The 22862-nt window shown below is 41.1% G+C and overlaps 2 protein-coding genes across 2 annotated transcripts; both read right to left on the bottom strand.

The window, feature by feature from the left end:
- Positions 1–310: 310 nt before the first annotated feature.
- Positions 311–10809, bottom strand: pink1 (PTEN induced kinase 1). The gene is made up of 8 exons (XM_083975192.1): positions 10347–10809; positions 6979–7254; positions 6106–6209; positions 5833–6015; positions 4096–4259; positions 3213–3340; positions 2859–3089; positions 311–1654 (listed from the first exon to the last, which is right to left on the bottom strand). Exons 1-8 carry the CDS (start codon positions 10701–10703, stop codon positions 1370–1372), a joined length of 1728 nt encoding a protein of 575 aa, XP_083831318.1. The 5' UTR covers positions 10704–10809; the 3' UTR covers positions 311–1369.
- A 970-nt stretch (positions 10810–11779) lies between these two features.
- LOC310988141 (putative chitinase 10) lies at positions 11780–21426 on the bottom strand. Its single transcript, XM_083974653.1, has 21 exons — positions 21305–21426; positions 21170–21196; positions 20854–21058; positions 20710–20766; positions 20451–20616; positions 19801–19925; positions 19591–19714; positions 19063–19245; positions 18858–18974; positions 18623–18755; positions 18258–18527; positions 14792–14818; positions 14472–14688; positions 14346–14390; positions 14040–14205; positions 13808–13932; positions 13594–13717; positions 13330–13512; positions 13081–13200; positions 12822–12954; positions 11780–12585 (listed from the first exon to the last, which is right to left on the bottom strand). The coding sequence occupies exons 1-21, from the start codon at positions 21327–21329 to the stop codon at positions 12167–12169; spliced, it is 2991 nt and encodes a 996-aa protein (XP_083830779.1). The 5' UTR covers positions 21330–21426; the 3' UTR covers positions 11780–12166.
- Positions 21427–22862: the final 1436 nt, after the last annotated feature.

Below are 22862 nucleotides of genomic sequence, written 5' to 3'. Positions count from 1 at the left end.
GGCTTTGAGGCGTGCTTAAAGAGATAGTCTTCCTGTCTGAACTTTCGCTAAGCTTCATTTATAGGTAACAACTAGTCTGCACATCCAAGCCATGGTTTTCCTCACCACATCTCAAACCCAGCAGGGGTGGGAGGATTTAATGTATATTAAGTTAAAGCCTTAAGCCTGCAATTGATGTTGCAGTGTTTTCAGTTGAATTTGTGTAATAAGGACCCTGAAGTGTTGCTCTTCAATCTTCTTGTTTATGTAACCAACTGACAAATGAAGCTTAATTCGGTTAACTTGCAGAAACTCTGGAAGAGGAGGAGAGGAACGAGGCACACAGCTTTTTTCAGAGAGAAACCTTTATTCTGAAACACGGCAGAAAAATCTACATATAGCCAAAATATTTCTCACCGTCTATAAGTATGAAAACAATATACACTCTAGTCTCTCCATCATGTGATTACCTGGTATCTAAGATGCTTAAATTATAGACTTAACTGACTGGTTTTGATAACAGAAGGTAGTGAAGTGTTAAAGGTTAAATCACTCTATTCAAAGCAATTTACCAGAATATAATGTTCTGCATAAAGTTGATACAAACAGCCAATAACAGTGGCTCTGAGCAAGTGCAAACATGGACATAAAGTGCAAAACCATGGGGCCAGAAAAACACATCCATGAGGTCATTATTGTGTTTACAATGCAACAACATGATGGGGGAGATCATTGCATGCGTTACATTAAACAGAATTAGAGTAGAAGTGACTGTTTGACTCAAAAACCTCCCACAGACGTCCAGTGAAGACCTAAAACTTACTTTCACCCTACACAGTAGAGTCAAACAAGTACAGTTTATTGCTACTTTAATTTAAAAATATCAGAATTGGCGTTTACCATCATCAGTCCATAACCTCCACAAAGGCCAGTTTTCATCCAACACACAGGTAACGTCTGTGTGGCTTCTAGTAAATATATTTAAAAAGTGCATTAGAGCCTATAAGGAAAATATCTGATCCTATAGCAGAATTACCTGTTGCTAGTGTTTTCTTTTATCATAATTTGGTATTAAACATAGAAAACACAGGGATGCCAGCTTTATTTCTCCGACTACAGCAGCATCTGTATTTTATATTAGTGGCACTAGAATCACTGGTAAAACTTCTATTGATAATACTTTGGAAATTCAATCTGGGATTTGCCGATCAGACTCCAGCAGTGGGTTAGGATGGACCGGGAACATCAAACAGGTGAATTTACACCATTTGACAATTCACAATAAATGCTGGGATTCACTAACAGCCACACATGATGTCTAATTGGTGTTAGAGTGCAGAGCATCAAGGCTCAGACTCCAAATATTACAGATACAGATGTTTCACTGTATCTATGCAGACAGTATGCAGGCCTGAGGCTGCTCCCGTCCGTACAGCAGGAAGCCCACGGCCGTGCGCAGGTCCTCCAGCTCCAGGTTGGACAGAAAGCCCCTCTGAAGCTCCGCTTCCACCCTGTGGCCACTGGGTCCGCCGCAGCCCTTCAGGAGAACAACAGCCGACTGGCACAGCAGCCAATCCACCAGCTCCCTCATGCCCGCGCTGTCCTGATTGGCCAGAGCCTTCCTCCCCCACAGGCTGAGGTGTAGCATGTTAGCTGCGACACGGGCGCTGGGGCGCTGCAGAGACAGAACAAGGTCAGTGAGCACTGACGAACCAAAGAGTTGATTTATACCAAAACCATTTAAAAAGAGGAAGATAGAGGAATCGCATTGATTTCATGTCAAAATAACTATAAATGTACATGTTTCAACATAAATATCCTATTGATTATATCCATACGGTGTCTGTATCATGTTTTAATTGCTATAGGTAGATGTTAGCTTGCACCAACCATGAAGAGAATATCCCCAGGCTCTAGTATTTTTTATTTATTTATTAATATGCACCTTTAATAACTTATTTGATTTTTATTGTTGAATGTCTTATTATGTGTGGGAGAGTAGAAAAAATAATGGTATTTTGTTTCCCGTCATGTTTTGCACATGCTGTGGCAATGACAATAAAGCCTCCTTGAATCCTTATTACACCATATATGTCTTGTTTTTTTGGGGTTCAGGTCTCTTTCTAGTTATTTTTTTGTTTTCTTTTTACAATATTGTAGATCAATATCTGTGTTAACATTGATTCTCTTGAGATTTTTGTGACAATTTCCACTTTTGATCAATTATGTATTCTCTGTCTTAACAAATAAATGTTGATGTTTATATGTTGGATGTAAAAAAAAATAGATACCTGTTTGTTAACATATGAACATTATAAGGAAATAATACTACAGATCAGTGCTGCAAATTCCCAGGTTTAAGATCTTTTCAGAGGCATTAACCGTGACAAAGTTGTACTGAACGGGACCATTGCTTGTAGAACAAAACAAACACACACCTCCATGATTATATTTCAAATTAAAGCATAAGTAAGCGATCCGGTCGTTTTGGCTAACTTCTTGTCAGCCAATGGAGTTAGCAGTCCCCGCCCTCGTCCCTACGTCACCACATTCACGTGCATCCCTTGGCTGCACACACAGAGAGGACCGCCCCTTTATGCCGTTCTCTCTCCTCATTGGATAAAGGTTGTAGGATACAAGGAAAGTTTTCTCCTCGGCTTACAGCAGAGCAGAGTGACTGACAGACCCGTGTTTCAGACCAAACACTCTATGTAAGTGATTGCTGTCGGAAGATATAACTATTTAAGACTTATATTAACACAAACATTCTGCTTACTTCTGCTTTAATGCCTAAATAATTTGATTTCACACTCATAGAATCATATCAATCATTGACTGATCTCAGAGTCCTCATCAATCCCTCCCAACACCTGCTCTACCTTGCTTGGGTTCCTCCTGAGGAGCAGTTTGATCACCAGCTGCACATCAGCTGGAACAGTGGAGGGCAGAGCAGGAAGCTGCTTCTCCTGGTACTTCCTGCTCTCCAGCCCCACCCCTCTGTAGAATGGGTTACGCTGGCCGAAGATCTCGTAGGAGATGGCGCCCACGGCCCACGCATCCGCTTTGCTGTAGTCGATCACCACGCCGCTACCTGGCACGGCTGAGGCCACCTGTGGGCCAACACAACATGGAAAACGATCATGATATAACACATGTTGCCTGTAATGTTATACGTCTGTGTGCATAGGGGTGAAGAGCAGATGGCTCGGTAACTGTCGGCTTCTGATGTTTACCTCCGGCGCCATCAGCGACGCGTTTCCTCCTCTGTTGACCCACATGGTGTTGAACGGCAGCAGCAGACTGGAGTCGCTCTGAGCCAGACAGCAGCCGAAGTCAGTTATCACCAAACGGGGGCAGCCGTCTGCACCGAGGCAAAAATCAATTAACATTTTAAGACACGCAGAGTCGAATCTAAAATTGATGGAATCTGCTTTTTTTCTTTGATTTAAAGGGATAGTTCAACATTTTGGCAAATTGGCCCATTGCCATAATCGCTATAGTCATAGCAGTAGGTTCATTACCTTTAATTGTCGGTGCAAGCTATTTTTAGAACGGTGGAGCGGAGTAGCAGGCTGCTCAGAGCTACGCTATGGAGGCTAAGGGAATTTCTTGGTTTCCCTCATCAAACTCATCAAATATACAACCCAACAACTCCAAAACGCTCTGGTGGACAAGTTGTGAGCTGCACAATCACCACGCTATGAGATAATAATGGAACGTTACGAGACAGAGTTGTTTTAGAGGTAAATTCATGCAACACCGCTGATGCGCGTTGCGTTCAGGGACAGTTTTTCAGCAAGCAGACTCTGTATTTACCTCGAAAACGGCTCCGTTTCGTAACGTTCCATTATTATCTCATAGCGTGGTGATTGTGCAGGTCACAACTTGTCCACGAAAGCGTTTTGGAGTTTTGGGATTGTGTATTTGATGAGAAATTCCTTTAGCCTCCATAGCGTAGCTCTGAGCAGCCTGCTGCTCTGCTCCGCCGTTCTAAAAATAGCTTACACCGAGGTAACGAACCTACTGCTATGACTATAGTGATTATGGCAATGGGCCAATTTGCCAAAATGTTGAACTATCCCTTTAACCTCTTCCACCTGCTGCTGTTTACTTCACCTGAGTCAAATTCCAGCAGCACGTTGTCCGACTTGAGATCTCGGTGAGCGACGCCCTGTCTGCAGAGATGGTCGACCCCCTCGAGGAGCTGCAGAGTCATCAGAGAGCCCTGCCGGCGGCTCGGCGTGGACACCTCCAGGTACTGACGCAGCGTGCACGGGTAGCTGAGGCACAGAGGAAGACAGGCCATGTGTCACCTTTCATAGTTATCATCCTCACAACTGTCATACAATCAGATCTAGTTAATTTATGGTGGGTAGTAGTAGTTTTATTATGTACTGTATATGAGTGCTGTGAAAAAGTATTAGCCCCCTTCCGGATTTATTACTCTTTTGCATATTTGTCACAGTTAAAGGGATAGTTCAACATTTGGCAACTTGGCCCATTGCCATAATCCCTATAGTTTTAGCAGTAGGTTTGTTACCTTTAATTGGCTTTATGCACAGCTCCACTACTTCCTGATATTAAGACAGCTCCTTTATTTCCTGTCTTACATCATTGGACAAACTGATTAATCCAGGTGTGTCTGAGAAAGAAATCCCATTAGCCTCTGTAGCGTAGCTCTGAGCAGCTTGCAGCTCTGCTCCGTCGTTCTAAAAACAACTTGCACCGACGATTAAAGGTAACAAACCTACTGATAAAACTATAGGGATTATAGCAATGGGCCAAGTTGCCAAATGTTGAACTATCCCTTTAAATGTTTAGGATCATCAAACAAATTTTAATATTAGATAAAGATAACCCGAGTAAACATAAAATGCAGTTTTTTAATTTTTTAAGGGAAAAAAATCTATGCTGGAGTCCTAAATCTTTAGAATTCATTAATTTTTAGTGGCAGAGACAGGATTCAAATAACATGCAGATTCAAATAACATGCAAAAAGGCTTTTCATCAACATGCACCTACAAAATGAGACGAGTTGCAGCCTTTTCCTGACATAGGTGAATGATCACTTCTACATACTGCAGGGTGTAGTGAGGGAGCAGCCACGGTGAGGTGTTATATTAATGACTGCAGGAGCAGACGACACATCCTCCAACTCATCTGCATGATAACCAGCAACAACTGTCACTGTGCCTTGCTGTTGTGTGTGTAACACCTTGTGCGGCAATTGCATGTGGCACGATGGGACCTGCTTCCTTATTGAAACTACAGGAAATTGGCTGAATCTCAAAAACAAGGATGTTAGTTACCACTAGATTTCTGGGACCTTCATTAACTGTCCACCACTAAAATCTTACTAATATTTCTAAAAGTGAAGCTGGAGCTGTTTGCTTTTTAAAGGAGACATATTCTGCCTCTTTTCCACAAATTAAAATAGTTCCCAGGTGTCTTAAAGACATGTCTGTGACATGCTTTGGTCAAAATACCCCAAGGATCAAACATCACAGCTCTTTTCATCCTCTCAAAACAGCCCTGTTCAGAACGGCTCGTTTCAGTGCTTGTCCCTTTAAATGCAAATAAACCACTGCTTGCCCCGCCCCTTCTACTAGTTACGTCACTGTAGGACAGCTGAGGGAACAGCTCGTAAAACCACATGGATTCCAACCTAGGGAGCCTGCAAACTACAGATTTTTTTTGTTGATTCTTACATTTTGGGGGCCGGAAGGCAAGACAAACACCCAAAAAGAGCCTTCAAAAAGTGATATTTCCATAATATGTCCCCGTTAAGTCTTCTCTGTCTCATCCTGTCTGACCAGATTTTGAACATGAGGGTGAAAGATGGCGGCTTCTCACTTCTTCATCACCAGGAACAGTGTGCGGTTGTTGCCCAGGCCGTCAGGGTTGAGCCGGGCCGGCAGCACATCTGGATACTCCTCCTGGGCCCCCGGCAGCAGTGGAACATCTGCTGTGAAAGCCCGGTGCACTCGGATCACGTTGGGGTGAGCCGACACTCTTTTCGCCACGATGCCAAATTCCCTGCAGGTAGAAAGAGATGAAATATGTGTTAAGAATAATTGTTGTTCTTTTCTAATACTGTGGCACTGTCGCACAACAAAAAGATCTTACCCATCCAGAGTTATCTGTTCTCTCTCCTGTTTCAAAGCGACCGGTCCTGCAGGCACCAGCTCCTGTGACATGGATTTTAATATAGCTTCACTCGACGAACCTGCCTGCAAACAAACAGACCGGTCAGTGCTGTTCTGTGTAGCTTCCACATATACGTAGAGCTGATGCTAGGGATGTCGAAGGTAACCGTTTCAACGATGCATCGCAGTTATGTCACATAATCGATTTTTAAATTCAAATAATCTACCGCTAAAACAACTCTGTTATTATCTCATAGCGTGGCGAATGTGCAGGTCACAACTTGTCCACCAGAGCGTTTTGGAGTTGTTGGATTGTGTATTTGATGAGTTTAATGAGGGAAACCAAGAAATGCCATTAGCCTCCGTAGCGTAGCTCTGAGCAGCTCACGGCTCTGCTCCGCCGTTCTAAAATTAGCTTGCACTGACAATTAAAGGTAACAAACCTACTGCTAAAACTACATTATGAGGATTAGGATTATGGCAATGGGCCAATTTGCTAAAATGTTGAACTATCGCTTTAAAATCTCCTCTACTGTCAATAAACACACATGGATACGGCACTGCAACCCAACTACACAGCTATTAGATGATTGGCTGTTTGCATGTCACTTGTAGCATTCAGAGATGTTTCAATGTCCCACAACCTTGAGTTTTACACTGCTGACTTGTATCATCATACAGACATGTCCTGTGTGGGAACATAGAAAACTAAGGATGTGATGCATCGTATAATCGTATCAAACCGAATCGTGGACTTGTGAATCGTAATAGAATCGAATCGTGAGGCCAGTGAAGATGCACACCACTACTTAATGCCTGAAAACAAACTCTGTTGTTGAAATTGAAAACCCACCCCGAAGTTCCACATCATCTTAATCGCCAGTGGGAAGTTTCTCAGCGAGCAGCAGGTCAGAGATCGAGTCTTCTCTCCATCCTCTTCGTCCTCTCTCAGCTGCACCAGTGAGCACTTCCTGTCACTTTCCTTCGGGGGAGCGAACTGAGCCGCGGCCTCGTACACGGCGGCGTTGGAGCCTTTTCCAATCTGGTTCCCGATGATGTAATCCTCCAGTTTGTATCCAGAGGTGAAGGGTCTGTGTGGAGTCTGGAACCTCTTCTTCCTGAAAACGGCCTGCAGAGGACAAGAGATGATTTACTGACTTTTTAATTAAAACTCATAAACATACGTGGCAAACAATTTTATTTAATCACACATTTACAACTTTTGTCATTATACTAGTAAAATCAAAATGTCCTGTATATCTACAGGATCTGTATAGAGATGGTCAGATGGACCTTGGACACTCATTAAACAACACTTAAATGTGAGAAATGCACTTCAAGAATGACTGTAGGCTAAATGATACAGCCAGTATATGAATATGAATTTCAGTTTTGTAGGTAGAAAGACAATGTTGACACAGTGATTGCCTAAGAAAGTTGACTATGTAGGAGTCCTGGGGCCTCATTTATCAAAGAGCGTGTAAAAGTCCTCTTAAATTTTCAGTACGACGGAAAGGCAAAATGTGCGTACGACCAAAAAATATACACTCTTTTCAGATCTATCAAACTCCGCGTACACACGGCTGCACGGTATTTCCCTTGATAAATCACACCGGACCTGAGAAAAGCGTGGATGAGAACACGCCTCATACCCAGCCCCCTAAACAACCCCACACAACCATATATGGTCAATGCAAATCAGTACGTGCATATTAAGTAGCCATGTGCACTCTGGAAACGTGTGGAATGACGTCAGTGGAAGACGGTGAAGACAATAGACGGACGGAGAGCAGAAAGAAAGAGCGGAATTTCTCTGAAAGCGAGATACACGGTAACACGGCAATATCAGTCAGAAACATCATCTTGCATTGAAAGGCTACAATAAAAACAAAAAACTCCCAAATCTAAATGAAACAGAACAGAAAGAAGAAGAATCATATTTATTCTGCCCCTTATTTTAGATTATGTCATAATAATTTAAAGCAGGGTTTCCACTGCCAGTTAGTAGGCTACTACTTTGCACCCCTTTCCACTAACCCCCAACTGCCGTTCACTGGACGACTTTGATTTTCATTTGTGCATAGCTATATAGGCTATAAAAAAAAAAAAAAAAAAACATTGAAGTCCACCAGTCTGTGACTTTTCCTAAAATGATGTTGGGCAGCACCCATTTTTGTTAAAGCAGAAGTGAGTGATATATTTGTGTTAATATAAGTCTTAAATAGTTATATCTTCCGACAGCAATCACTTACATAGAGTGTTTGGACTGAAACACGGGTCTCTCAGTCCCTCTGCTCTGCTCTGAGCCGAAGAGAAAACATTTATCGTATCCTACAGTTTTTATCCAATGAGGAGAGAGAACGGCATGCAGGGCTGTGTGTGCAGCCAAGGAACGCCGTGAATGTGGTGACGTAGCGACGAGGACTGTTATGGTGCGTTCAAGGAAACTCGTATTTTTCCGACCGTGAAGTGGTACCAGTTCGATCTGGTACGAGTTCACCGGTCGGAAGTTACGAGTGGCCGTTATAGTGACTTTCACCGGTAAAACAGGTCGGAAAAACACGAGTGGGTTGCCTGGAACGCTACAAAGTCGTAAGTTGTGACTTGAAGTTGTAATTTACGATTTCAAAAGCCTGCCTGGAACGCAGCATTAGCGAAAACGACCGGATCACTCACTTCTGCTAAAATATTATATAAATATTATTCACACAAAAAATATCGATCATGTTTTCTCATTTGCTTTGATTTGCGCCGACATTATTGGGCTTGCTGCTTGCTTGTGTGTGTCCAGTCTGGCTATGTAACACACGCACGTCGCAGAAATTAGACTGGACAGACTGGTTGTGGAAGAGGTGTAGCCTACATGCAAGGGAAAAATATCAATATGATATCAAAAGAAAACGAAATTCGTTTTATAAAGCCAGTATTTAGGAGCAAACTAGTGTAAATGCACAAATCTGAGTCGCTGTGCTTTTCATGTAAAGTGCCGACGTCAACACGTGTGCGGTGGTGGTGGTGGTGGGGGGGGGTCATCATCAACACCACTTGCTACTTCAAACAGTGTCCGCGCTCCTCTCTCCCTCGCATACTGCAGTTCTCTGACTCTGCAGCGGCGTCGCCAATTCCTCCTGTTCTTCAAAAAGCGTGTAAATGCCGGTACGCCATGGTCAGACTGGTCGTAAATTTCGGCACTTTCTCCCGACAGGTTTTGGTTTGATAGATCCCAAATTAGGCGGAGAAAAGTGCGTACGCACAAAACGGGGGAAAGAGCGTGTAAAAAAGCGTGTATCCACAATGATAAATGAGGCCCCTGGTCGTAATTCCTGGCGAATGTCTTTCTGTTGTGTGTGTGTGTGTGTGCGTGTGTGGATGCATTGTCTTTGTTATACGTTAATAATAAAACATTAATAAGTCCTCTATGGTTTGGGGAGATTTAATGTAAAAATATTTCTTTGACACTGACGATTCAGACAAATCTGTGCAACCAAAATCTTTCTATTAAGCGGGCTTAACTATGTCAAGTGGAAACAACAAATAGGTCTCATCCTATTAGCAGTAAGAAGGAATCACACACAAGGGTTTGTGCAAAGCAGGTTGACAGCTCTGGTCATTAGAGTATGTCCTAATAAAATCCATAATATTATAAAATAATCATCATAACTATTGTCTCATTATACCACACCTCAACAAAAATCTTTAGTCTTCTTTACCACATTTCTCGTACAGTGTGAAACTAGTAAGTGTCCATGGGCAAGACACCTTACCCACCTTGCTCCTGATGGGTCGTGGTTCGCCATCAGTGTGTGAATGTGTGTGTGAATGGGTGAATGTGATGTACTGTAAAGCAGCTTTGGGTATCGTTTAAGGTAGAAAAGCGCTATATAAATACAGACCATTTACCATTTACCATTAGTATGTCCTGCATTAAAATATTCACCTCTGTAAAAAAAAAAAAAAGTTTTATTTTTGATTTATTTTATGTATATTGAATATAACTGAAAATCCTTTATACAATACTGTGTCGTTTCATCTACTAATCTAATTTAATTTGCATGTAAAATATAAATTTGCAGGAGGAGGCTATGGTACAGTCTGCTATGAGCATGCAGGAGTGTAAAATTATAACGTTACTCAGGTAAAGTACAAGACGCACAAACCTACATTTAAGTGCATCACCTGTAATAATACCTATGATAATAATAATTTCCAGCAGTATAATACCTGGATCTCCTGACATGTCGCCGCGCTCTGTCGGTCGTCCTCCAGCTGCTGCTCGATGAGCCCCACGCCGAGACCGAAAGCCAGGAACACGGCCCTGTTCCTCGGGGAGCCGCCGGTGAACCTCCTCCTGAAGCCGGCGGACTGCAGCTGGGCCGCCAGGCCCCGCAGAGAGGTGCGGTAGTAGCGGTACCGAGCCGGCAGGAAAGCCTGAGGCTGAGCGGTGCGGACCGACGGGCCTACACGGAAACGGTCAGCTCGGAGCTTTGCTGCGACTCGGCCCCCGGCTTTAAGGAGCCCCACCTGGAAGACCGAGCGGCCCAACTCGAGCCCCCGGCTGATGGCGTGTTTCACAGACATAATTTACCTGTGTGGAGGTAATTTAAGCTGTTGATAAAGTCCGACTCGTGCCGGGCCAGGCCAGGACGTGCTGCTTCTACTTCTGCCAGGCAAGGACACTGATGTAAACAAAACAAGTGCAACTGCGCATGCGCGGAACATGACAGCCGACCTACATAGCTGTAGTCAATTTTCATTGAATATCTTTGCTGCTCTGTTTCACACTGTTCACACCTTTTACAGTCTATGGTTCAGACAACTCTGGAGCAAACTGGAATGTTTAATCACGGACCATATTTAATTTACGATGGAAAAATTTCTGAATTTGATTTAAAAAAAAAAAAAAAAAAAAAATTCCCAGTTTGATTTGATTACATGGGCAACACAAATCTAAATTTTCAGGCAAGAGGCCACATTTCCTGGAATTGTCTGTATGTTAATATTTCCTCTATATGCGACTGTGAAGATTTTTTAAAAAGCTGTAAAAAATATGAGATTTTTTTTTTTTTGGCCAAAATTAAAAATTTCTTCAAATTTCCCCGGGCGTTGAAATTTTTTGAAAATCACCTTGGTCATTTTCTCCAAAACCACTGGCCCGATTTCAACCAAACCTTCTGCGCTGGACTCTCCTCAGCCCCCCAGATGACAGTGCAGCACCCGTCTGCGACATCCGTGCGTATTCGAGGCAGACTCAATGTGGACCCAAATATAAATTTTTGAAGGCTCTTTGTGTTTGGGTTTCTTGCCTTCCGGCCCCCAAAATGCGAGAATTGACAAAAAAAAATCAGTAGTTTCCAGGCTCCCCAGGTTAAAATCCATGTGGTTTTACAAGCTGTTCCCTCAGATGTCTTATGATGTAGCCTAATTAGTTTTCGAATTTGCATAATCCCATCCCTACCTGGTACCAGTGGAAGGGGTGGGCGGGGCAAGCAGTGGCTGATTTGCATTTAAAGGGACAGGCACTGAAACGAGACGTTCTGAACAGGGCTGTTTTGAGAGGACAAAAAGTGCTGTGATGTTTGATCCTTGGGGTATTTTGACTGTCACAGACATTTCTTTAAGACACCTGGAAATCATTTTAGTTTGTGGAAAAGGGGCACAATATGTCTCCTTTAATAACACAATTCAATAAAATAGTATAAAAGAACACCAGGTCGTGGAATTATACAAACATTATCATCACAATATCGCACCCTATCTAATCTTGTTAATTCATTTGACAGATTTTCATCCCCAAAAGATAATAATAAATACAAATATAGACTTTAACAATGTGTGCAAAATATAAATATAGTGTGATAGAATTGCATACAATGTCTCCTCCAATAAAAAAGTCACATGTTGATGAGTGAAGCTTAATAATACAAAAAAACAAAAACATTACATTAAATATTTTCTAACAAAAAAACATCTGTGAAAAATTGTGAGAAAGTATACATATAACACATTTTGACAACTCCACTTTCATGAAATTATAAAACTCTTTAGGGGAAGTTACAGCATAGGCAATTTGTGTCAAAGATTAGACCTGTGGCACATTGTTGCAAGTACATTATTTCATGGTCACAGTTGTAAAAAGAAGTTGGGTCATTAGGGTTGGGGTGAATCCCATCTGCCTTTCCACTGCAGAAATTGTTAGGATCAGTTGTAGTAATTGGAGAAGTGGTCAGTGTAGTAGTTAGCGTGGTAATTGGTGCGGTAGAAAAGTCACAACATTCACAATTTCGGTCAAAGAAAAGACCTGCGGGGCATTGTTGGATATGTGTGATTCCATTGGCACAGTTGTAAAAAGAACTTGGGTCATTAGGGTTGGCATGAATCCCATCTGCCTTTCCACTGCAGAAATTGTCAGGATCAGTTGTGGTAGTTGGTATGGTTGTGGGTGTGGTAAAGCCTGGAAAATCTGAACAATAGGGAATAGAAATACTTGGTTAATTGTTGCCTAACCCCACTTGACCGTTGCATCATCCTTAATATTCATGAGCAAGACTTCTTAGGTTGTTAAACAGAAAAGAGCTTACAATTGCACTATGGTCAACCAAAGTAGTAATGACAATCAATGGTGTTAACATGAAATGGCATTAAATAAAATAAAAAAAATACTACTTCACCACAGGACACCTAATGTATTTTTCTCACCTGGAACAAGGCGGTGATGCAGCTCGCTAATGAGGGGATAGTTGCCTTGGTTACAGAATTGTCCACTGAAGTCATCCAGGTCCAGAGACCAGACAAATGCTCCTCCAAAGTGGTGTGTTGTTATATAATTGGCCTGAGAGGATGAAGATGAAAATACTTCTCCAGCTGATGTTGTTTTGATAAAACATGTGTATCATCAAATTTACATAATATCAGCTACTTTTATATTTTTATTTAATTGAAATAAACAGATGGTTACCTTTGTTCCAACGCTGTTTCTGTTATCAAATCCGATCCACTGATTATTGCCCACAATAGCAAATGGAACTTTCTGATCAGTGATCAGCTGGACTCGGACCCCGACAAGTTGAGGGCAAATCTGAAAAGTAGGGTCAATTGTCAAAATTGTCAAATTAAATTTGTCAAACCAAATAAACTCTAAGTTAGAATATAATTGATATTGATGTAAAAAATGATAGAAATTTCTTAATTTGTTAACTTGTTTTACCTCATGATAGGCCAACCGTCCTTCCATTTGGGTGTAAATGCCATGGTTACCAGGACTATTGACTGGTGCTCCAACACCACTGCAAGTGGAGTCAACAGTATAAACTTGCCCGTTGAATGCAATACCCAAGTTAAGCATATGTGCAGGTGCTCCTTGGTCCATCCAGTAATTCATAGCAAAGTCCTGAAGTATGTAGAAAGACACATTTGGATGAGATGGCATCACAAAATAGAAATGTGGCTGTGTAGTGTCCAGATCATTTACAGTGTTGGAGTAGATTTTGTCTCCAATATCCTGGGACCCTTGGTACAAGGGGCTGTGATGTCCTGTGAGAGTTTCAGAGGAGCCGCGAAAGTCAAATGTCATCACATTGATGAAATCCAGGTTTCTGATCAAATGCAGAGAATATCAAGTCAACCAAAGCTCCTCAACACTTGATGACAGGTATAATGTGAAGAGTGACATTCAAATAGTTTACCTAGCAACCTGTGCAACTTCGTAACTGGCATCAATCACTGCTTTTTCAGCAGAGACACTTGCAGTGAGGATTAATCTGTCTTGACCACTTGTAGCTGCCTCGTTCACAAAGGCCTGTTTGAACTCCTACACAGGAAGAAATCATGGTTCAAATCCAATCAAGATTAAAATCTTTAGCCACCCACATAAATGTACTGTGTGGAACATTTCTCTCCAAAAAGAAAAGATCTGACCTGGCACAACAAGGTGAATCTATGCTTGTTGTTTGATTGGGTCCCTGCTTCTGCAGGAAATCTCCAGTCCAGGCTGAGCCCATCAAAACCATATGTTCTCAGTAGTGTGATTGCAGACTGGATGAACAATTGTCTGCTTTCTTGTCTTGATGCCATTGAACTGAATCTGGTAAAGATTGGTGCAAAAATTGTCTTTAACATTTACGTTCACAAAAGTATAATATACAGTATATCACATTTAATACATTTAAATACCATTTGATTATAAAAAATATTGTAGTTTGTATATTTGTGTATGTGACTAACCTTAGAGTGTCACCAACTGCCAACAGGGTTTTGAGCTGTGAATTTCTGCAGAAGAATCAAGATTAGTAATGACTTTTAATATAGACTTTTGTATTTTGTATTTCCAAATGTTTTGAGGGGTCTGACCTGGTTTTGAGTGCATTAAAAGACTGGTAGCGTTCTATGTCAGATGCTCTGCTAACAACCAGGTTGTTTTGACTGCTGATGCTAGAAAAGGCAAATATCAGATGGGTACACTGGTTTGGATCAATGTCCGAAATTCCGACCTTCCCACCCACATGTCTGTCCTCAGCCAAGCTGTTATAGTAACACACAAGCCTGGAGGAAGACTGTTGAGACTTGACTGAGAAATAGGGGGGGGGAATCAATAGATTTGTTTAGTTTTTTGCAGAAAGAACATTATGTATATTTAAGTAAATCTGTCTGTAATAAAATTACAAACTTACCCAAGATGGTGATGATCAAACACAGACCTTCAAAGTGACAGAATTGATCAGCACAAGGTTTACGATTTTACAAAGAAAAAAAGGAAACAATCAAACTATTGAAGGTGAATGGGATTTCAATGAAAATGTTAAACAGGGGCAACAAAGAATTGCTACAATCTTCGTGGTAATCCACATATCTCACTGTTCATATTGTTTGAATTATCCAGGGTAATGGCAGGCACTATTTCTGGAAATGTACATTTTCACAAAGCAACAGCAACAAAATTCCATTCATCTTCATAGTAAGGTACAACAATTTTAATTCAACACAAAACTACCTATATGAATAGAATAGTGCAAACACGCAAGTATTGCGATTTGGGTGAGTTGACCCATTCTGGAAGCATTCACTCAATAACTGTGGCTTACCTGCTGTAAGGAGTAGCTTGCACATGGTGTCAATGTGTAACTATAAAGAAACAGTTTGATAAGATTTTAAGTGGGGAATCTGCACAACTTTAATTCAGGTTTGATCAATCAGTTATGCTTTTCCTCAGTCGATGTGAGGGTCTAAGGACAGAGGATGTTGTTACGATGCCATGTAAAGCCCTTTGAGACAAACTGTTTGTAAAAACGGGCTATACAAATAAAATTGCCTTGCCTTGCCTTGCCTTGCCTTTTCACCAATGCTACTTAAAGGGATAGTTCAACATTTTGGCAAATTGGCCCATTGCCATAATTGCTATAGTCATAGCAGTAGGTTCGTTACCTTTAATTGTAGGTGTAAGCTATTTTTAGTACAGCGGAGCGCAGCAGCAGGCTGCTCAGAGCTACGCTATGGAGGCTAAGGGAATTTCTTGGTTTCCCTCATCAAACTCATCAAATACAAAATCCCAAAACTCCACAGCGCTTTTGTAGACAAGTTGTGAGCTGCACAACCACCACGCTATGAGATAATGACGGAACGATACGAAACGGAGCCGTTTTCGAGGTAAATACATACAAAACCGCTGATGCGCGTTGCGTTCAGGGACAGTTTTTCAGCAAGCAGTCTCCGTATTTACCCTGTATTTACCTCGAAAACGGCTCCGTTTCGTATCGTTCCGTCATTATCTCATAGCGTGGTGGTTGTGCAGGTCACAACTTGTCTACAAAAGCGCTGTGGAGTTTTGGGATGTTGAATTTGATGAGTTTAATGAGGGAAACCAAGAAATTCCATTAGCCTCCATAGCGTAGCTCTGAGCAGCCTGCTGCTGCGCTCCGCCGTACTGAAAATAGCTTACACCTACAATTAAAGGTAATGAACCTACTGCTATGACTATAGCGATTATGGCAATGGGCCAATTTGCCAAAATGTTGAACTATCCCTTTAAGCAAGCTTACTGTATAATAGTCAAAACATGGTCGCAAGAGGTATAACACACAATTATAATAACAGTATACACAAATTGAAGAGAGAAGGCTTTTCTTCAACTCCTCTTCAATTAGTTTAGTTTACTGAGCAAGCAATCTAGTTTAAGGTTCAGAACAGATGCACAAATCTGTAAATAGCAACACTTCTGAAAATCTGCAAAACTGATCGAGTATACTTACAAAGACAAATGCAACTGCATACACTGTCTGTCTCCCTCCTGTGACTTATGGATGACTGGATGCTCTTGTTCATAATATATGGGTAGATGTTGCTCAGGGTGTGGCACTTAAACAGGGTTTAACAGGTTGGGGATGTTTTTCCTTGTTTGAAGCAATTAAACACTAATAAGCCCCCTTATTATCAGTCCTTTTTGACTGCAGTATGTTAATTTACAAAGCAATCATACCACCATGTTGAGTTTCTTGTTCTTATTGAGGTCAATTTCAAAATCCAAGAGCTGCATGCAGCACTGTAACAACCTTGTGACCATCTCAGGTGAGAACAATTTTCATATTTTTCAACCCTAAAAGTAAAATAAAAATCTAAACTACACCATTTATGTAATAAAACTGTATTTTATTATAGGTTTAACAACATTTGAAACCGAATTCCAATTACCACTTCTGTAAGCAAATCTACTGTATTATTTTAAACATTGAGAATGAATTCGCTGTACTCAAATGCCTCAAAGAACACCTTTTGGTTGTGGTAAAAAAAAAAGGAGATTCACTCATAGAGCTGACAAATCTGCAGCAACTGTGTGATCATGTCAATATTGACCAAAACCTTATTGAATTTATGCCACAAAGACTGAAAGCAAAAGGAGGTCCAGCTGCTATAACACATGTGTATGCTGAATTCATTGTCCCAATCCATTTTGTCTTCACATGCCACTTCTAATGGAGAATGATCTTTAGGGGACAGTGATGTGTGAACTTTGTTAATTATCCTTTGCTTACTTTCATATCACTGTCACATTTCCTACCAGGTCACATAAAATGTAGGAATGTTAAATGTGCAGCAGATGTCATGTGACACATAGATAAACATACCGTACCTATGTATTGCAATTAAATACTCTTTACTGAGTGATACTGGGTGTCATTAAGAAGAGACATTTGCACTTAAAGCATTCCTTCCTGCCATTAGTGTAGGCCTAAGTTTCAAAAACACAGCCTCGTCATTTAATTCTCAGGTGTCAAGGACAACATACTGCAAAACACTCACCTGTGTAAGTGTGTGTGAAAATGAGAACATGACCTGGATTTTCTTGCATATTTTAGGTAATTGGCACAATTGGCATCTATAGAACCACTGTAACATTGGAGAAGTGACATTTTAATCAGTGCTCAACATCTGCCTTCTGACCAATTACAGTTTCTACCTCGAGGGTGTCTGCCTCTACCTTTCACATCACATCCCTGCTTCTTCAGAGGCATACGGTTGTTGTTTTCTTTGACTCAATTCTCAAATGAGAATTTGACCTCTTGACCTTTGACCCTCAAAATCTTATCAGTTCTTCCTCAAGTTTAACATTTGAAGAATTCCCCTTGAGTTCTTGGGGTATTACTGTACATTCACAATGATTTGTGAGGTTTTGACCACAAAATGCCACAAAATTATAATCAGTGTGTCCTTGTGTCGAGGTGAACATTTAGAATCCCAAACCCTTTTCAGGATCTCAATAAATGACAATAGCCTACCAGATGATTTATTTTATTTAGACTTTTGTTTTGTTTCTCTTGTTGTAAAATAGAGTCAGAGTAGAACATTCTGTCTGTGCAAATTATGCAGGTTCAACAGCACATAGACAAAAATAGAAAAACAGGAGTAACCACCATTCATTTTACATGTTAATAGAAATAATGTACTATTTACTGCCAAACACTTTCTAAACCCTACTTCAAAATCTCACAGATGGTAGGCTACTTGGTTGGTCAATTCCAATACATTTAATATTGCAGGGTAATGGAAAGAAACCCAACACCAGGTGCTTTGGTCAACTGATCTATCACCACACTCATTTAAATTCATTAATTCATGAATGTTTTCCCTCGCTGTCATACTGTCATACTGGCCAGCTACAGCATTTGCAGCTATTATTAAAGACTAAATTAGCTGGACAGTTTTGTATCCAGGTGATGCCGTTGGCACAACTGTAAAAAGAATGAGGGTCATCAGGTTTTGCATAAATACCACCAGTCTTTGTAGCACAGAAGTTGCTGTCCGGTACTTTGGGTGGGATTGTAGGTCTAGGTTGGACCGTTGCAGGAGGCTTTTGTGTTGCTGGCAAAGTTACGTGAGCTGTAGAAGTTCCTGCAGTGGGAAGTGGCGGGAGGTCTGGAGGAATAAAAGAAAGTTAAGGGAGGCAAAGGAAATCACCGCTTGGTGCATATGAAGCAAAATATCATAGCAAATTGCTTTTTCTGCTTTACCTGGAGACAAAAGAGAGCGCAGATAGGAGATGAGGGGGTAGTTTCCTTGTCCGCAGAAATGACCATTAAAGTCATCCAGATCCAGAGACCAAACGAAGGCTCCTCCAAATCTGTTGTCCTTCAGGTAACGGACCTTATGAACAATGATAGTGGTTAAATAGCTTTAGTTGCTCTTAAACACTGTCTTTAACCACACTTTGAACTATATTTTTTATAGGAAGATACAGCTGACTACCTTAGTCGCAAAACTGTCTTTGTTGTCATATCCAACCCACTCATTTTGTTTGACTGCATAAGGAACTTTCTGGTCTTCAATCAAATGGACACTGGCCCCTTGAAGAAAAGTGCAAATCTGAAAAGAGGATTAAATTTCAAATATTTACTATTATTAGTAGAACATAATCTGAGAGTTCTGTTCATTTAATAGCTGCAACATTCACCTCATAATAGGACCAGAAGCCAGCCTCCCTCGTAAAAGTACCAGCTGCTGCGGCGCCGCCGACTGGCGCTCCAACCTGACTCGACTGAGTAGACAGTCGGAATGTGCGTCCATATGTACCAAATCCCATGTTCAGCTTCTCTACAGGTGTTCCCTGGTCCCGCCAATACCTCATGGCAAAGTCCTGAGATTAACATTGAAAAAGATGGAATGAAGTTTCAATTCAAATTTATCACAAATCTTTACTGTGTTGTCATAAGACCTGTTAAGTTATTAATAATTATTAGTAAACACCAAAAGAGGGAATGGAAAATCAAATTATGATGGAAATATAAAAATATAAAAAGTATAACAGTAAAGTCTCCCCATTGCTCTACACAGATATGATTTTTTATGGCTGTATAGAAAATGTCCATGAAAGAACTGGGGATGGTAACCTACTCACTGAGGATGAAACAGAAAGTTAGAATTGAAAGACAATAAAGTATATTTAGATTCATGACATTAAAGAATAAACCCTTGTACTCACAGTATTTAAGTAAACATGATCCCCGGTGTCTTGGGATCCCTTGTATAAGGGGCTATGATGTCCCGTCACACTCTCCCATGTGCCATGAAAGTCATATGTCATCACATTTATAAAATCCACGTACCTGATGAAATGCAAGTGAGGTCAACTTCACCAAAACGTGATTCAGGAGTCAGGATAACCACAAGAACAACTCGAATAGTAACGTACTTAGCGATCTCTGCAATTTCATAACCAGCATCGATGGTTCCTTTGCCAGCAGACACAGCAGCAGAGATCATTAATCTGGGTTTGCCAGTTGTCGTTCCCTCAGCTGTGTAGGCCTCCAGGAGTTCCTAGATGGGAGGATGTAAATAACCATATATGTGTTGAAGGGATACGCCAACATTTTTTGTTGTGTCTTGCCTCACTCCCGAGTCCATGACAAGCAGATAGACACCATCCTTTTGACTGTGTGTGCAGTAACAAGGGAGATACGGGCAGAGCTAGCGCACCGCTAATTAGCTTAGCTCAAACGCTGGAAGTGTATGGGTAGTGTTAGCCTGCCTCCACCTAAAGTCGTCAGAGAAACATAACGTGAGTCACAACAAGCACACCGGACCGTTTAGAGATGCTGAAGAGTTTCTCTGATGACTTTAGGTGGAGGCAGGCTAACACTACCCATGCACTTCCAGCGTTTGAGCTAAGCTATTTAGCGGTGCGCTAGCTCTGCCCATATCTCTCGTTATTGCACGCACAGTTGAAAGGATGGTGTCTATCTGCTTGTCATGGACTCGGGAGTGAAGCAAGACACGAAAAAAAATGTTGGTGTATCCCTTTAAAGTTGAGCTGAACATCAGAACAGTAATTGTGGATCTGACCTTGCACAACGCTGTGAATCTCTGCTTGTCCTCCAGAGGACTTCCTCTAGCCGCAGGGTATTCCCAGTCCAGGTCCAATCCATCAAAACTGTATTTTCTCAGCAATGCGATAGAGGACTGGATGAATGTATTTCTGTTTGCTTGTGTTGACACCATGTTTGTAAATCTGTACAGAATTAGGCAGAGGTGATCTCAAATAGACAAAATACAAAACATAGCCTATTGATTCTTGTTAATTGTTTCATGTTAAATATCTCACTTTGCAGTTCCAAAATTCCAGCCCCCGACGGCCAACAGTGTTTTAAGATTGGGATTCCTGTGGGAATATTTTACTTTTGTTGGTATGAAAAAACATGGAAAACATTTTACACAAGATAATGGACTAAGAGGACTTTGCACTGACCTTTGTTTGAGTCCATTAAATGACTTATAGAGGGTGTCATCATTCCATTCTATGGTGACCAACTCATTTGCATCATTAATGCCAGCAAAGGCATAGATCAGGTGGGTACAAAGGTTAGGGTCTACATTTGAAGGCATAAACTTGCCTTCACCAGGTCTGTACTGGGACCAGTTAGTGAAATAACACACCAGTCTGGAGCATGAGACTAAACACAGAGGGAAGGAGATTATTCTCATTAAACATTGAAAATAATAATCAACTAAATACAAGAAATTGTGGTTAGGAGGACTGTTAAATATAGTGTATATGAACTCACCCAGACTGCCAAGGGAAAGACAGAAACCTTTAAAATCAGAATAAATCAGTAAATATTTTGTAAAAATAAAAATAAAATAAAAAATAGACAAAATTAATATTATTAATACCATAATGGCCTTTCATTGTGCCTTACCTGTGATAAGAAGTAGTTTGTGCATGGTAATTGTGCTCTGACAAGTTCTTGCAGAGTCTAAATCAGAGCACAGAAGAACTCTCTTTTAACTGCTGGAAAATAAACACGCCATGATAATCATTGACCAAGAACAAACTGAATCATCCAAAGTTTGGGGCTGAAAGCTGTTGCTACATCAAGGTAAGTCAAATAAGAGGTCTTGACCCCACAAAGAAAACATTTGGTTACGCGTGGGTTACCCTGGTTCTCTGATAACTGAGTGAGGTTTATCTCACATTAGACTGTACCCTCTGATGTGACCAATCACCATTAAGCACAGGAGGAACATATGCCATGAGTCATGACACATCCACACATTCTCCTTCTTTTCTTGCTATGCAACAAACACAGGTGTAGCATCTTGTTGTATAATTGTCTGAAGTTGGCAACAACACCCAACATAGAGAAGCATGAATAGGAAGTAGCTACGACCGTCTGTTGCATTTTTATAAGTCAAATTCTGCCATATCAAGACTATATGGGTGGAAAAAACCAAAAACTTTACTTTGGGCTTTTTCTTAGGCTATCACCCTAAATCCTCTTGAACAGTTGGCAGCCTTTTTTCCCCTCTTTTGTATCCAAGCAGTTTGGATGTCTAATCTTTAGTATGTCAGATGTGACTCTGGAACAAATGTACTCAAGATTTTTCATTTTTGCATAACATATCAAACATGTTGAATCATGAATAAAATGTGCAAACAAAAAAGTTGACTCAGCTTGGTTGACAAACAAACCTTCTACATTGTAAACAGTATGCGCTGATTGCGCAGCAGCTGCAACTACAAAGCTCGCACAGCTGTTTGATATGTTATTATAGTCTAATATTTCAATAGTCTCCATTACCATTAACTCAAGTAGGCTAGTAGGCAGGCTATATTTGTTATTACCACCATGGCTTCTCCTATCTGTTTTCGACGCTGACCCACTCACCAGCTCTGTTTACATATTGATCCGGTGGAGACTTCCTCCGTGGGGAAAAGGTTCATAATATAAATCCTTAAAAAGATTTGTGTTTTCTAAGTATGAAACATTTTTTTGTTCGACTTTTACTCTGGCTATTGACCTGCTGTGATTTCCTGAAGTGGCTCTTTGCAGTTCCGCATGTTTATGATTCCTGTGTAAACACATGATAATGGTAGGGAGGGACACGGTCGTTACGGACATTGATTGGCAGCCAATCATATTGAATTCACTAGGCTACTGTAAAGCACCACCTGTTGGGTTGTCTGCTCTTCACCTTCACATGCACCTGTGGACCTCGGTGAGACAAAACGGAACAAAGTTCTGGACTGTCTGAGACCATGCAGTTTACATCCAGAGGAGCAGCACGTATCTCAGGTGATATGGGGAGAGGGCGGGGCACACGCGGTCAGGTCATCAGTCTCCTCACATCTCCAAGAGAGAACCCATGGCACATAGCCTACAGTAGTCGTCAACCCGTCGATCGCGAACGACTGGTCGATCTTGGAGAGTTCCAGTCGATCTCGCTATACCGGAGAAGTGAGTTCATGCCCGATTA

Source organism: Trachurus trachurus, assembly GCF_905171665.1.
Source record: "Trachurus trachurus genome assembly, chromosome: 7".
Classification (NCBI taxonomy): Eukaryota; Metazoa; Chordata; class Actinopteri; order Carangiformes; family Carangidae; genus Trachurus; species Trachurus trachurus.
This window is presented reverse-complemented; position numbering and strand designations above follow the sequence as displayed.